This window comes from Brienomyrus brachyistius, chromosome 1, assembly GCF_023856365.1.
Source record: "Brienomyrus brachyistius isolate T26 chromosome 1, BBRACH_0.4, whole genome shotgun sequence".
Taxonomy (NCBI): domain Eukaryota; kingdom Metazoa; phylum Chordata; class Actinopteri; order Osteoglossiformes; family Mormyridae; genus Brienomyrus; species Brienomyrus brachyistius.
The window spans coordinates 44948150-44962941 of NC_064533.1; the positions used below are offsets into that span (position 1 = coordinate 44948150).

At 40.5% G+C, this 14792-nt stretch overlaps 1 protein-coding gene across 46 annotated transcripts in view; it reads left to right on the forward strand.

The window, feature by feature from the left end:
* LOC125731624 (nebulin-like) overlaps window positions 1-14792 on the forward strand; it is a 69619-nt gene extending 54827 nt beyond the window's left edge. For 33 of the 46 annotated variants that reach the window (XM_049005905.1, XM_049005896.1, XM_049006042.1 and 30 more), the window contains 23 exons: window positions 403-507; window positions 656-760; window positions 1057-1167; window positions 1353-1460; window positions 2197-2298; window positions 2428-2520; window positions 2917-3006; window positions 3649-3762; window positions 4067-4171; window positions 4830-4934; window positions 6320-6424; window positions 7521-7631; window positions 8642-8752; window positions 9287-9400; window positions 10018-10122; window positions 10339-10443; window positions 11498-11590; window positions 11953-12060; window positions 12620-12806; window positions 13004-13096; window positions 13192-13329; window positions 13430-13533; window positions 14005-14792. In XM_049005905.1, the coding sequence (XP_048861862.1) occupies window positions 403-507; window positions 656-760; window positions 1057-1167; window positions 1353-1460; window positions 2197-2298; window positions 2428-2520; window positions 2917-3006; window positions 3649-3762; window positions 4067-4171; window positions 4830-4934; window positions 6320-6424; window positions 7521-7631; window positions 8642-8752; window positions 9287-9400; window positions 10018-10122; window positions 10339-10443; window positions 11498-11590; window positions 11953-12060; window positions 12620-12806; window positions 13004-13096; window positions 13192-13329; window positions 13430-13533; window positions 14005-14178 (2586 nt within the window). In that variant the 3' untranslated portion in view covers window positions 14179-14792. The remainder of the gene's footprint in view (window positions 1-402; window positions 508-655; window positions 761-1056; window positions 1168-1352; window positions 1461-2196; window positions 2299-2427; window positions 2521-2916; window positions 3007-3648; window positions 3763-4066; window positions 4172-4829; window positions 4935-6319; window positions 6425-7520; window positions 7632-8641; window positions 8753-9286; window positions 9401-10017; window positions 10123-10338; window positions 10444-11497; window positions 11591-11952; window positions 12061-12619; window positions 12807-13003; window positions 13097-13191; window positions 13330-13429; window positions 13534-14004) is intronic. The other 13 variants (XM_049005954.1, XM_049005945.1, XM_049005930.1 and 10 more) reach the window with 11 other exon arrangements.

A 14792-nucleotide genomic window follows, 5' to 3' on the forward strand; every position in this document is an offset into this window, starting at 1 on the left:
CAACTAATTGTACCCACTGTAACTGTTCCACCCTCCCTGAGTTATTAATACTACTATGTGTAAGATGAGGTATAGCGTAAGATGAGTACTACATCATCTTCATCATCGTTATGTAATTTGTATCTAATAAACCAGGGGTGCCCAACCTATTTTGCAGTGAGAGCTACTTTCACAAAGAAAATATTCTGAAGAGTCACCGGTTCATTTTGCCGACGACCTGGGTTTGACCCCTTGGTATATTTGGTTGCCTGGAATCGACCTAGAAGTGAGACGATAATGGATAATACGACATTATCCATTAATCGTCTCGCGATCGACCTGGAAACATACTGTGGTCAGGAGGTTGGGCACCCTTGCAATGAACCATTTGCATTTAAAATGACTTATTTGTAAAACTTACAGGTTGAGTACAAGTATGACAAGGAGATGCTGAAGGGCTGCAAAATATCCGTCACGGATGACAAGTACATCACCCTGGCCAAGCAATCCACAGAAATGGCCAGCGACGTGAGTACAGCAAGCCAACTATATTCAACTAGCTGGTCTCATCAAACACATTGAACACAATGTGAAGAGTTGCCTTGTCATATGGTCTTCCTGCTACTGGGGGGACGCTACAAGCTGGCAGATTATGGAACATTTTTTTGTTCTACAGGTGAAATATAAGGAGAAGTATGAGAAATCCAAGGGTATCTACCAGGCTGTTCCAGACACTCCTCAAATTATCCATGCAAAATCAGTCGGCTCTCTGGTATCTGAAGTAAGGAACAGAGTAAAGTACTACAGTGTGATACCTAGCAACTAGTTAGACATTATTAGTTGTGCATATTATCGTCCAAATATTATATTCTTATTACATTATGTAAAATGATAAATTAAAAAAGATAAATTATGTTTATCAGTATTTGTTGGTTGTGGTAATCACGGAGACGTTTTAGTTCAGTATCGATCTACCTTAAAATTACATTTAAAATTGTCCAAGTGCTTTTCTTGTGCGGTGTTGAATATGGCGTAAGCAGGTACAGTGTACGATACCCAGTTTCCTGTCACCTCCAGACAAAATATAAGGAGGCCAGTAAGAAGCAGATGCAGACTGGTTCCTTCACCACTCTGCCTGAGACCCGCGAAACCACACACAGCAAAGAGGTGGCCAAGCTTGTGAGTGGGGTAAGCCAAACATCGTATAACATTTTAGTAGGGCTTGGCGATGTATCGATAAAATATCATATTGTGATTTTTGACCATTCATATGTATACTATATATATATATATATATATATATATATATATATATATATATAGCCTTTTTGGCTAGTTTAATTAATAACCCTCATCGGCACATATCTTTGCAGAAACTGTATAAACAGCAGTTTGAGAAAGAGAAGGGTAAGGCAAAGTACAACACCATGACAGCCCCCAGTGTGAAGCATGCTATGGAGGTGGCCAAGAACCAGAGCAATGTGAGTGACCGCCTTGTCTCACTGCAAAGGAACTGTGCTTATCAGTAGCTTATCTCAGTACCAATTGTTCTTTCGCTAGTATTGTTCCAGTGTTTGTTAGTATTATGGTGGCTGGACACTGGAAGGGAGGGATGATCCATATGCAGGCTTTTAAATAAACTGAAGGTGACTTTATTACAGAGAAAAGCTTTCAAAGGGGTAATAAACAAAAGGACCACAAGGGGTCAGGATGAGCATAACCCTAGGTGAGGTAGGGCAAACTGCAACACTAAACACCAGAGACACTGACAAACCAATAGTGGGAACTAACAGGGAGCACTAACATCCAGAAGAACACTCACGATGACCGACAGAGAGCCAGAGCAAGCGTAGGTACTTGTATACGCAGTTGATGAAGTTAACAAGGAACAGGTGCGAATATCGAATCACATTAGGACTGGGAATAGGGAGTGAGACGGAATGGACAGTGACATCTGCTGACCAAATAGGAACATGACGGACATGATTGGGACAGATCCTGACAAGCATCATCACTTAAATTATTAGCATTTGATAAAGGAGTATAAGTTAAGCTTTGAAGCTTAGTTGGAGATTTTCAATTTTTTATAAATTCCTGAATAATACCTCATTGAATGATGGTTTATAGTTTTAATTCGGTATTTTACAGTGTGTTCAGGTGATTGTATATCAAGTGGATTTTGTGGTTTGCAAACACAAGCTCACCTTTGGTTTGCAGTTTGCTTACAAGCAAGAAGCTAAAGCCAAGTTGCATTACACGCCAGTACCTGACCGGCCCGACATCAAGAAGGCCACAGAGGCAGCCAAGCTGATAAGCGACGTGCGTACGCCTTCAAACCGTGACAGAAAGCAACTGGGACCTGCATAGCACATCACATTTCTGCATATGAAGAGGACATGAGACTGCATAGGGACAGTGTGCACTGATGGTGTGCTGTATCCCTAACAGATCGGATACCGTAAGAAGGTGACCGCTGGAGTAGCGATGGCCAGCCGCCCGGATATCGCTCTGGCCACAGAGGTGGCCAAATTGACCAGCCAGGTATTTCAAGGAAATGTCCCGATATAGCTTAACAATCGCATTGTGCTGCTGGTTTCGTTTTTCTTTTACCTTACACATGAATTTTTATTCCTGCTATACTAGCCTCCCAGTGTAACAGCACATTTGTGACTAAGATTAGCAAATAACGCTTTAAATTTCAGTAACATACTAATGAATATAATGAATTTATTTTACATCTACATGCTTCCCATAATGCTTTGTATCCATACATCCATATTCCCTATAAGCACTCTTATATTAATATTGCATTAATACTCTACCACGTATAGTGCTTTGTCTGTGTATTGTCAACTTTTACCTGGGTTAGCTGCTTTGTCCTCTCTTTCCTTCCCTTTCTCTTTGCTCTCACCCTGCCATGTCGCTACACTTCTTTAGGTGGAGGAGGGGCCTTCGGCCCATGGAACCGCCTCCCTTAATACCCCGCAGATGCGTCACATTAAGAAAATGAGTGTCCTGACTAGTGATGTAAGGATGTCCTTGAACCATAGGGCCCCTGATTGCTTCTTGTCTGTGTCTTCCTGTCTTCCAAAAAAATCGAGCGATTCGTGCATTTCTGTGGCTACCGGCTGGCTTTTTTCTACTCTGTGCCGTGTAACAGCTTTCACTAAATCTGTTGCACTGCTGCATTTGCGCGATCATCGGAAACACTCTTGTTTCTGAGGTTTTTCAAATTCACAATAATGTTTCCAGGGTCAGTTCCTCTGCAGATAGCGGTTCTTGTGCAGAAACAGTCTGGGATGGAAAGCTTCAACGTTTCTTTCCATATACTGTCTATGGTATAAGGTCATTGTTTTGTTTTGTTTTGTTTTGTTTTGTGTATTATTATTTTGTGTATATTGTTTGTGGTGTTTTTTTCCTTTTAGGAGCAGTAACTGAAAGTGAATGAAAATTTACATAGTATGCCTTTAACGTTAATGTGAGGCAACCGAAGCCAGTTTGCTCTTAAAAGGAAACTTTTGTTTGGTTACACTATATAACAAGAGACCTATTGTTGATTTACATTTACAACAGGGATTTAACAAATGAAGAAAAATTTCAGGCTTATTATACAGTGTTGGCAAAGGTGACCCCTTCCCTTGATGTTGTGCTGTTGTTAATCTCCATTAGTTGAAGTACAAAGAGAAGTTTGACAAAGAAGTGAGGGGGGTGAAACCACAGTATGACTTGAAGAGCAGTAAGATTTACCAGACTATGAAGGATGCCAATACTCTTGCAAGTGAGGTAAGTGTTGCCATAATGCTTCACAATAATAATACGTGAGGTGTGGCAGTGCTTGGGTGTTTTTAGAGAGGCGTGAGATAAGGGGTTAGGCCCCACTTGTCACGTGTGGTAAATTGATGGTTGTATCCTACACTCACCACTTACACTCATTACTTACTCTCACCACATACACTCACCGCTAACACTCACTATTTACTCTTACCGCTAACACTCACTATTTACTCTCACCGCTTACACACTCTTCTTACACTCACTATACTTACGCTCACTCCTTACACTCTCTAATCACACGTCTCTCATATAGGTGAAATACAAGGGTGACCTGAAGAAGATGCATAAACCTGTGACGGACATGGCCGAGTCTCTATCCATGCAGCACGGTCTGACCACCAGCAAGCTCTCCAGCGATGTAAGGAGCTCACTAACCTGACCTACCAGCTCACCATTTGCTGTTGTCCTCTCAAGTTGTATAATACCACTGTCTGTCTTACTGCTCCACAATACTAATATAAAGGAACTTGCCTCCAAACTCTACATTACCTGCCCATAATCTTTACGGACATCATGTGGTATTGACCTTGACCCTTCTAACCTTCTCAGCATCCTTCCATACTAGCATCAGTCTGTAACTGCTCCCATTTTTCTTCACTTTTTTGACACCACTTTTGTGTTGTTCCAACTCTTCTGAAAAATTTTTGTGTTTCGATTTTTTTCCCTAATATACGTGTATCTGTTTTTGTGCCATACTTGTTAAGCTTCACACATTAATGGGGAAATCTAAGAAGATGTTCACATGTTATAATGAAACACGTCTTGCTGAAGTCACCTAACACTGTATGCCACTATTTTCAACAATATATATATAATTTTTTTTTGCACTGACTTTTTATACTGACCTCTTAATATTTTATAATATGCCACTGTGGCCGAATTTTGAATGTCATGTGACTTTTTTTATAGACTTTTTTTGCTTTTATCTCTTGAATGATTATCACTGCGTCAGAGGACACTCGGTGCAGACCATGTTGAATAGCATCATTGAGGTACCTACGGGATTTCCCCCTTAGTATCAGTACAGGAGGAAATTTGAGGAGAGTAAAGGTCACTACCACATGATTCCAGACACACCTGAACAGATCCATCACAAGGAGACCACAGAACTTCAAAGCCAAGTAAGTGGGACATTTTAAGGAAGGTCATACCTGACTGATCACAAATCCATGTGCAGTTTTTATCTGGACTGCCACATGCCACTTAAAACAGTTTCCCAGTACCCCAGTTTCCCAAACCGATTTTGTATTTTATGAAGTACATACCTTACCCTTAAGTAGCAGTGATGTTTTATTTAAAAATAATGTCAATGTACTTATAAACAGTAATTACCATTTGCAGGTGTCATACTTAGTTTATGGCGTTCATTATTGAACATGGAACTAATTATCTGTATGTTGTTAGAGTGAAACAAAAAAGAGTGTATTCATCTACTGGTTCTTCAATTACGATTGTCACATGCTACATATGCGTGCTGTAAAGATGAAGTTTGTCACTGGCATTTTGGCACGGTGGACGTGCAAAGTATACAGTTGCTTAGGGTAGCGTGGAGGTTCATTGGAAAACGCTGTACTGTCACCCCTCAGGGTTGGGGGGTTTGCGTACTGCCTTTAGCTCCCTCCACTTTCTATGAATTCCACGTCTATAAGATTCTATGAATGCATTCATAACACATTATAATGCATTCATAAAGCATTAAAAACATGGCTATAATTATTCAGAAAAAGGCTTTAGACATTATAGCCATGTGTATTATGCATCATGAATGCTTTGTGAAGCTCTCATTTATAATTCACTATAGGTACCTTCACAATGCAGTGCAAACCATCCTTGCTTATACCGACGATAGCATCATGAAGGTATCTATAGTATGTTATAGATGACAGCTTCATAGGAGCTTGTGAAGTATTATTATCAACACTATAATGCTTTATGACTGTCAGTAGAAGATGCTGTAATGCTTTATTAATTCTTATATTGACCACTATAGTGCATTATGAAGGTATCTATAATGCACTATAAATGACAGCTTTAAGTAAAGTGTTACCAAATGGGTTTCCTCCAGCAGTCCAAAAATGTGCAGTTACATGAATTAGAGCCTCTAAACTGCCCGTCCTGTGGGTCTCCTATCTTATACCCAGAGGTGGATAGTTCAGGTCCAAAATGTAAAAATCCAGACCAAGATTTTGTTTCAACCAACCAGTTGAGTCCTCTGTGTTTGTGACCCTTTATACACAACTGCTTGGTTGAAACAAAATCTTGGTCTGGATTTTTACTTTCTGGACCTAAACTATCCACCTCTGCTTATGTCCTGCGTTACCCTGCATAAGCTCCATGGTTCACTGTGATCATGTACATGATAAGCAGTGATTGGTGCAGATAGTTACTTATAAAATTCAGTAATCTTTACAATGCAGGGCACCTCACTGATGTTAGGGAATGATGGCTGTTTGAAATGGCTTGCAGTTTAAGGCTTATATGTGACTCATTTCATTTGTGATTGCAGGTGAAATACAAGGAAAAGTATAACAAGGAGAAAGGCAAGGCCATGCTTGACTTCGAGACGCCCACATATGTTACAGCCAAAGAGTCACAGCACATGCAGAGCCAGGTAAAATGGGACTGGGGGTGACGGTGATTTATATGGAGACAGCAGTTTCAATCAAAATGAAAGAATCATTACTTCTGAAGCTATGACCCATGAATAGATTGCTGAAAGGAGAAAGTCTTACTACAGTTTAGTTCTTTAAGTTCATTCCAACATAAATATTTGTACTTCTTTTAAAAAATTTCATAGTTTTCATAACTACACTTGAGAGGCAACCAAAAAACATGGCTTTTAAAAAACAATCCGGGACTGTTGTGCATGGTGTCGAACGTATGTAGGTTCGGAGAAGACTCCAGTCCAGCACTATTGCAGACAATGTGCTTGTCTTTCGGTCATATTTGCACGCAGCTGCAATTTGCAAAAACGGCACGATTAATGAAGTTAAGGAACAACGTGTTGCTTGGAATTTTTTACGTTTAAGCTATTCAGTCACACAGTGTTTAAGGAAACACACATGTTTGGACTTACATACTGTGCATATAAAAGTACAGGTACTGTTCAAGCATCTACTGATTTATCATCATTTTTATGCTTCGCTCTTGTTACTTGTTTCGCAGATACACTCATCCAGACACAAAACTACAGCTATATAACACAGGACATTTTTAACCTGGAATTTTACTCCATGGACTTTTCTTCAAAAAAATCCAGGAAACATGTACAGTCAGTCCCAGGTTAAGAATGTCCAACTTACGAACAACTCATACTTACGAAAGGACGGCCATAAAGCCTGTTATATAAAAAATTTGGGTTAAATACAATGATTCGTAATAATGAATATACACACTTCTTTGTGACACTCGTGAAAACACTGCATGGACTCAGTGGAATGTCAGCTGTAAGGTGCAGTAAAGTACCATATGTTATGTTATTATTACTGTATTATTATTAGATATTATTATTATCATCATCATGTACTGTGTTATTTTTCCGACTTACCAACAAATTCGACTTAAAGACAGACTTAGGGAATGGATTTCGTTGGTTACCTGGGGATGCCTGTACATTTATGTGGGACCTATTATAACCCACAAAGAGGTTTTGGTGTCATTTACTGTATTTCAGATGCATTTTTCATTCTTATTTTTGCAATAAATAGAAAAATTATAAGAAGGACTTTGAGGAGTCCATTAAAGGCAGGAACCTCTCAGGCTTGGAGGTCACCCCCGCCATGTTATATGTCAGACACGCCACCAAAATAGCCAGTGAGGTAATAGTTACTCCCACTTATATCTTCAACTCCCATCTTGGTAATCATACTAAGAAAACACCCTGCTAATCCATCAAGTGCTTTTGACCTTTGGTTTCACTTATAAGAAGTACAGAGTCTGCATGGTGATGTTAGCTGTTATACACTTGTAAGCAATACATCCTCTCTTCACCTTTTCTTCCTAGCATGACTCTTTCATAGATTCCATGTAACCTCTTAATTGACCTTTGACCATCCTCTGGTTCTCTTCTCACCTCTTAATTGACCTTTGACCTTTTCCTGGTTCTCTTCTTACCTCTTAATTGACCCCTGACCTTACCTTGTTTTCTTCTCCTCGACCAGTGGGGATAAGCTGTAGTGCTTAGTCTATAACTAAAAGCCAAGTCTATGCTTTTCTTTCTTTATGGAGTTAACTTCAAATAAACGTAAGCAAAGAATGCTAACGAAGTTGTATTTTAACTGCAACGTCTACTTACTGGTCACTGTTGTGTCTTTTCTAATGAAATGTGTGAAAAACTGTTGGAAATAAGGAGTCTGATACAAAATACAAATCGGATGTTTGTTTCACGAATCCTAAAGTTAATTAACCAGGTTTGTACCCTTATTCAGTGGTATTTATATCAAATGCGACGAAATACAGTGCATTCCACACTCTGAAGATGTAAAATAACAGATTGCTTGTGCTGAAACACAAATATCTGTGTATTTTTATCAGACTACTGATCAAATTCAAAAAGCCTTGTTTTATGCCCCATAAAATGCAATTCAAAATGTTATCTTCTTCAGTTAAGCCATTTCAGCAGTTACTAATATTGCACTCTTACAAATTATGCATCCAGTTGCACTGCCAGAACATCAGGCTCAAAACTGAAGAAGAAAAAACTGGCTAAGGCTTTGGGGGAGGCTTGCTGACTTTGATCCCAGTGGGTGAGCAGTGCTCGGTCAACAGCACTGCGCAAGTGCCTGTGTGCTGTCTCCCTGCAGTCTCTCTATTCTTCTTCGTCCTGTAGAAAGTGTACAGGAGAGATCTAGAGGAAGGGGTGAAAGGTAAAGGGATAACTTTGCTGGAGGAAACTCCCGAACTATTGAGAGCAAAGAATGCTACTCACATTCTGAATGAGGTAGGATCACTGCAGGCTGCATCACTGCAATTTTCTCTCCCTTCCATCCTAAACACTGACCCTACTAAGAATGCTGCATTTCCATGTGTCATGTCTCACAAACCTAATGAAAACTAATCTCTTTATGTACAGTAACTTTAGCCAGATGTTGGAATCCTTCTTGGTTTTAATAAAACTGATTTTCTCTTCCAGCACTCTGTGGACCTTCACTCTCATCATTCTCTGTCTAAAACCATTCCTCCCATCAGCCATGCTTTTTGTGCCACCAGTATATGTCTTCTAACATCTTGAATGGATCCACTAGTTTTGCATTTGATAATAGCATCATTAATGTGTCGTAGGCTGGATTCTGCAGCCCTTGACAAATGTTTTAATACAAGTAAAATGTTTCCCGTCTTTTTTGTCCGGAATGAATTCATCTTGAACTTGTTTGATTATTCACGCGTTTTTAAGGAAGTAATCAAAATAGTTCCTTGTATCAAGTACATAGTATAGTATTGATGGAAATGTCTAATGTGAATTTTATAACCGCAGAGAGAGTACAAGAAGGCATTGGAGCAAGAGATAAAAGGCAAGGGAATGTTAGCATTAGCCACAGATACACCAGATTTCATGAGAGCAAAGAACGCTACTGACATCCTCAGTCAGGTCAGTCCATATGCTGTAATATCCTCCATTAAAAATACAATGCTTAGAGCTACAGCCGTGGAAAGAATTAAGAGACCACTCTATATTTTTAAACAAATCTGCATTTTTAAATCCTGGATTAATCGTGGTTCTGCCGGCAGAAGGCTTCACTGAGCGGCAGGTTGCTTCGAGGATCAAAATTTGTAAGACAGCCGTACACAAGAACAAAGTTAAGCAGGAGACACTGGGAATGACCAGAAACCAGTCAGGTAATGGGCGGAAGCAACATTCTAATGGCAGAGATGACCGTTAACTTAACTGACAGTTTCTCATGAATCAGAGGATAAGCTAAAGTGACCTTCAAAAGGAATGGGAAACATTAAGTGCAGGTGTGAAGTGCACTGCTGGGACAGTGTGTATCAGGCTCCTAGAAGCAGGACTGAAGTGCCATAAAGCCAGGAAGAAGCCCTTTATCAATGAGAAGCCAAAAAAAATGTAAATGATTCATACGCAAAAAACCGTGCTGTGGTCTCTTAATTTTTTCCACGGCTCTATATTTTAAAGACTTGGTTTTGGTTAGGTGGCCCTCAGAGCTCTTTGATATTGTATTATTTTGAATATTCGTTTTTGTTTATCAGAGCAAGTATAAGCAGATAGCTGAGCAGGATCGCTCTAGCTACACCACGGTGATCGATACCCCCGACATCATTCACGCTCAGCAGATCAGGAACATTGTCAGCCAGGTAAGTGCTGAAAGTCTCCACAGGTATGAGTTCCGCTGTCCTTGGCTCGCAGATATAAACCTTGTATAATTATCCACTGCAGTCTTATTATCTTTGTTTGTAAATTGCAAATAGACAAATTAGAATGTTTTTTTTCTGTATCCAGAATAATTTGCTTTTATTTCAAAATTTTATACTGGAAATCATTTGATTCCTTAGTCCTTTTACACTTGACAGAAAAAGTACAAGGAAGAGGCAGAAAGAATAATGTCCCATTATGTACCGGTTCTGGACACGCCAGAGATGCAGAGGGTACGCGAGAACCAGAGGAACTTCAGCACTGTAAGTATCTGAGACCTTGATATATATACAATCCTGTAAATAATGTTCCCTGCTTATCTTTGTGATCACAGCACTGGACGATTCTTGTTCCCATGATTCTTTGGGTCTCTGTTCAGGCGATACATTATAAACACAACTTTGTTAGACCCAACATTTCACGTGCCATAAATAGAAGTTATAAACCTGTATCATACCTTAACTATCCATTATTTGATTTTTGATTTTGAGTTTTTTCTCCTTTTTCTGTCATTAAAAAAAACTATTAACTTTGTTTTACAAGCTAACAGCCCAAGCAATCTTTTAGGCGCCTTTGTCCATGTGAAGTACACATTGATAAACAATGTTCAATAGTAAGCTCTACGGATTAATCTTGGTAACGCATTCTGAACAAAGAGGGTTTTGAAGGAGCCACAATGGCAAACACTAAGAAATTAGCAGTTTATTCCTGATTCCTACCGTCCCTTTACCTGAGTGAAAGTGAATACCTCAAGTACCGTGGTATATGGTAACTTAAGTAGTTTTTACCATTTAAATCATACATTTCTTTACATTAAAAAAAATAATTTGAATATCCGTATAATACAATTTTGAAAAGTTTCATCAAATCACATAGCATATTTTTGTTTTGCTTACATAAATAAAGCCTTTTGAAATTTATATTAGTTTAATCATTTATAAAGACTACATTTACTTTACTGTTTTTAGTATTTTGCTGAAATATCAATGATCCTGGTTTATTTCTGTTTTTATTATAGTAACATTTTTGGAGGGACTGTGTGTTTCTTGTCTGTCTCTTCCTTCGTCATGGTTCTGACATTGGGTAGATAAATCCAAGCAGAGCCAGTCCTGCCTGTTCCGGCGCCTTAGGCGAGATTCTAAGGCCTCCCAAATACCACTTTTAGCACTTTCAGTGCCTAGATGCTTCCGATTCCATTCTGTTGCTGTTGAAGCCTGTGCCGCTAACGGGGAGGTGAAGCCGTAAACTTGGGTAATAAAATCTGGGTATGATCTGGTGTCTCATTGCTTTGTGGGTGCTGTGCTTTTTGTCTCTCAGGTATTGTATAAGGACAGTTCGTCAAAGGGAACACCAGTCATATATACTCCAGAGATGGAAAGGGTGAAGCGCAGCCAGGAAAACATTAGCTCGGTACTCCGCTGTAGATGTGTGCATAAAGTGCCCCCCTGTAACCCTCTAACTTTTTTTGACTGTCTCTTTTACATTAACTACATTTATTCCTGCTGTTTTTAACATCACCGCTGTGAAGTGTGGTGTACATCACTGCCTAACTTCTTCACTTTCATTTTCCTCCTCTGCTCTGGTTGGGATACCTTGCTAATTCTAGCCTCTACCATGACTAAACTGTTCCATCTTTCTCTAAAAGGCTAGGTTCTTTTCTGTGCTCCCATTTTTTGTCTCCACCGTACGTACCCTGTGGATACAGGACGGTATGTGCATCGCACACAGAATGCTCCTTTCTTAAATGCGCTGGTATCTTACAAACCCCCCAGGTGCTGTATTCTGACAGCTTCCGCAAGCAGGTGCAGGGTAGAGCTGCATTTGTCTTAGACACCCCTGAGATGAGACGTGTCAAGGAGACCCAGAGGATCATTTCTGGTGTAAGTTACTGCCGGCAAACTCCTTTAGTGTGTGGTGTACAAACTGTGATGGACATCTGCAGTTCAAAGCAGGAAACACATCGGATGGGATGCTAGTCCACTGCAGGGCAGTCAGTCGCACGTTTTTAAGACGCCAGTTCAACTAACTGCATGTTTCTGTGCTTCTAGAGGAAACCCATGCAGAAAGTGAGAACAAGCAAACTCTCAGGCCATTGGGCCAGTTACACTCATTACTAACTCTTCAAGCAGCAGGTCTTTGAACTAAATACCTCATTTCAAATCATGTGGTATTGGAGGTATCCTGATCATTTTTCACTTTGCATTTAACAGAAAGTGGTAAAATGGTTGATGATCCACATCATACACATACTTGTTGAAATGTCTCCAAAGAAAAGCAGAGTACAAGTTAAAAATACTTGCCCATCATGTGTTTAACATTTAAAATCGAAAAGGGCTCCGGTTTTTTTTAACGATTACCAGCTTACAGTAAATACAGGAATGCACACTATATACTTCCTGACCAGACCACAATCTTGCCCTTCTTGCTTTTCCTGTCCAGGTACGGTACCACCAGGACTTTGAGAAGCAGAAGGGTAGCTTCACATCTGTGGTGACCGACCCCGTCACCGAGCGTGTGAAGAAGAACATGCAGGACTTCAGTGATATCAACTACCGTGGCATCCAGAGGCGTGTGGTGGAGATGGAGAGGAGAAGAACTATTGAGCATGACCAGGAGACCATCACAGGTTTCCCCTCTCCCACACCCCCCAAACCATATTACTCTTGCCTTGGTTTAAGCATATTTGACTGACCAGTTCACAGGGAAGGCAAGAAATAAACCAATAAACTAAAAGTACAAGTATACCTAGACAAGTCACTACTACATAAGTTTGTCGATTAGCTACACAAACAGGATCCGCAACATCATTGTTCCTCTCCCCAGACTTGCGTGTGTGGCGCACAAACCCAGGCTCGGTCTTTGATTACGACCCAGCAGAGGACAACATACAGTCCAGAAGCCTGCACATGATGTCTGGTAAGACCTTGCCAATGACCTCCTATTGCACGGGTTGAGGTACCTATGTGTCTATCAATGGTGTGAGAATGAATTCTCCCAACTATCCCACAAAGTCCAAGTTCAGCGCCGAAGCAAAGAGCACTCCCGTTCAACCAGTGCCATGAGTGCCGGCGATGAGAAATCGGAAGTCTCGGAGAACGTGGAGCACCACATGTCCCTCTACAGCAATGGCTTCCCCACCTCCTCAACAGGTGAGCAAATATTACGTTTCAGTCAAAAGTCACTTTGAACCCAAGTGCTAAGCAGTCCTTATTCAGCTTGCCTGCTCTCGTCTCCCCACATGGACTACAGGGTATCAACAAGCCAAGACAGTTGAGCTCCAACAAAGATCTTCCTCTGTGGCCACCCAGCAAACCACAGTGTCCTCTGTTCCCTCCCACCCATCTACAACTGGGGTGAGTACCAAATGAAGCAGTTAATCTAAACTAATCCAAAGCACTAGTAAGACACTTATTTATACCAAGCTTTCAACGCACGGAGCTTGTATTTGGGGCGGTAAAGGCTCAGTGAGCCAAGTCTCTGTACCCATAACCGGAAGATTGGGGGTTCAAACCCCAACCTTGACAGAACAGTCACATCTATCTTGGCCCTTCAGCAAAGCCCTTAGCCCCTCCCCCCCTCAAGCTCTAGGGGTACCACATGTTGGCTGACCCCACACTGTGACCCCTAACCTGCAGAGAGCAAGGTGGGGTAGGCAAGGAGAAGAATTCCAGTGTATATCCGCCAATAACAAATAAAGGATTTATAATTCTTGATTAGTACAACCAGCACCTAACACTAAATTACCCAAACCCCACTACATAGTTTTGCCCGGAAATTCACAACTGCATCATCAGTCGTTATGGTGACATTCTTCCCTATCCCAGAAAACGGTGCGTGCCTTGTATGACTACACCGCTGCCGACAACGACGAGGTGTCCTTCAAAGACGGGGATGTCATCGTGAACGTTCAATCCATCGACGAAGGCTGGATGTACGGCACTGTACAGCGCACTGGGAAGACTGGGATGCTGCCAGCAAACTACGTGGAGGCAATCTGAGGACTCAGCAGTCAGCACAAAATGTCCATATGGTGTGGGGCACATGCATGGGTTAAAAAAAAAAAAAGCTTCTAGGTTAGTAGTATTCATAGAGTAGATGCTTTACGTTGTACTTCAGTCTACCAAGTGCAGTTTTACGAGTGTACTGTGCCTACCCACCCTGGATATTTCCAGTGCTACACTGACAAAATGAGCAATCAGATGAATCGCATATGAGAATGTCTTTTCCATTCAATGCATACTATTAAAGAGCCACTTTTTATATTTTAAACGTATCAGTAATGTGAAGTATCAAAAAATGAGAACCTAATGGTCTTAAAATTCTGTGCAAAGTGTATTACCCTCCAATATACAACCTAGTTTAATAATTTTCCTTTCAACAAAAAAGTAGAGGGGAAAAAAAAAGTATAAAATCCAACGTGACTTCTGATTAATTAATTCATGGAAACTTCTCTGAAACAAAGTACTTTTAAAGATTAAAACAAAGGCCTCTTCCCTCGTCTGGTAAAGGCTGGCCACTGGTGCATGTGACTTCTTTCCCGATTACTCAGGTCTGAAGGGTAAAATAAAACAAACCTGTGTAAGTAGATAATAAACTACACGACTTCATGCAA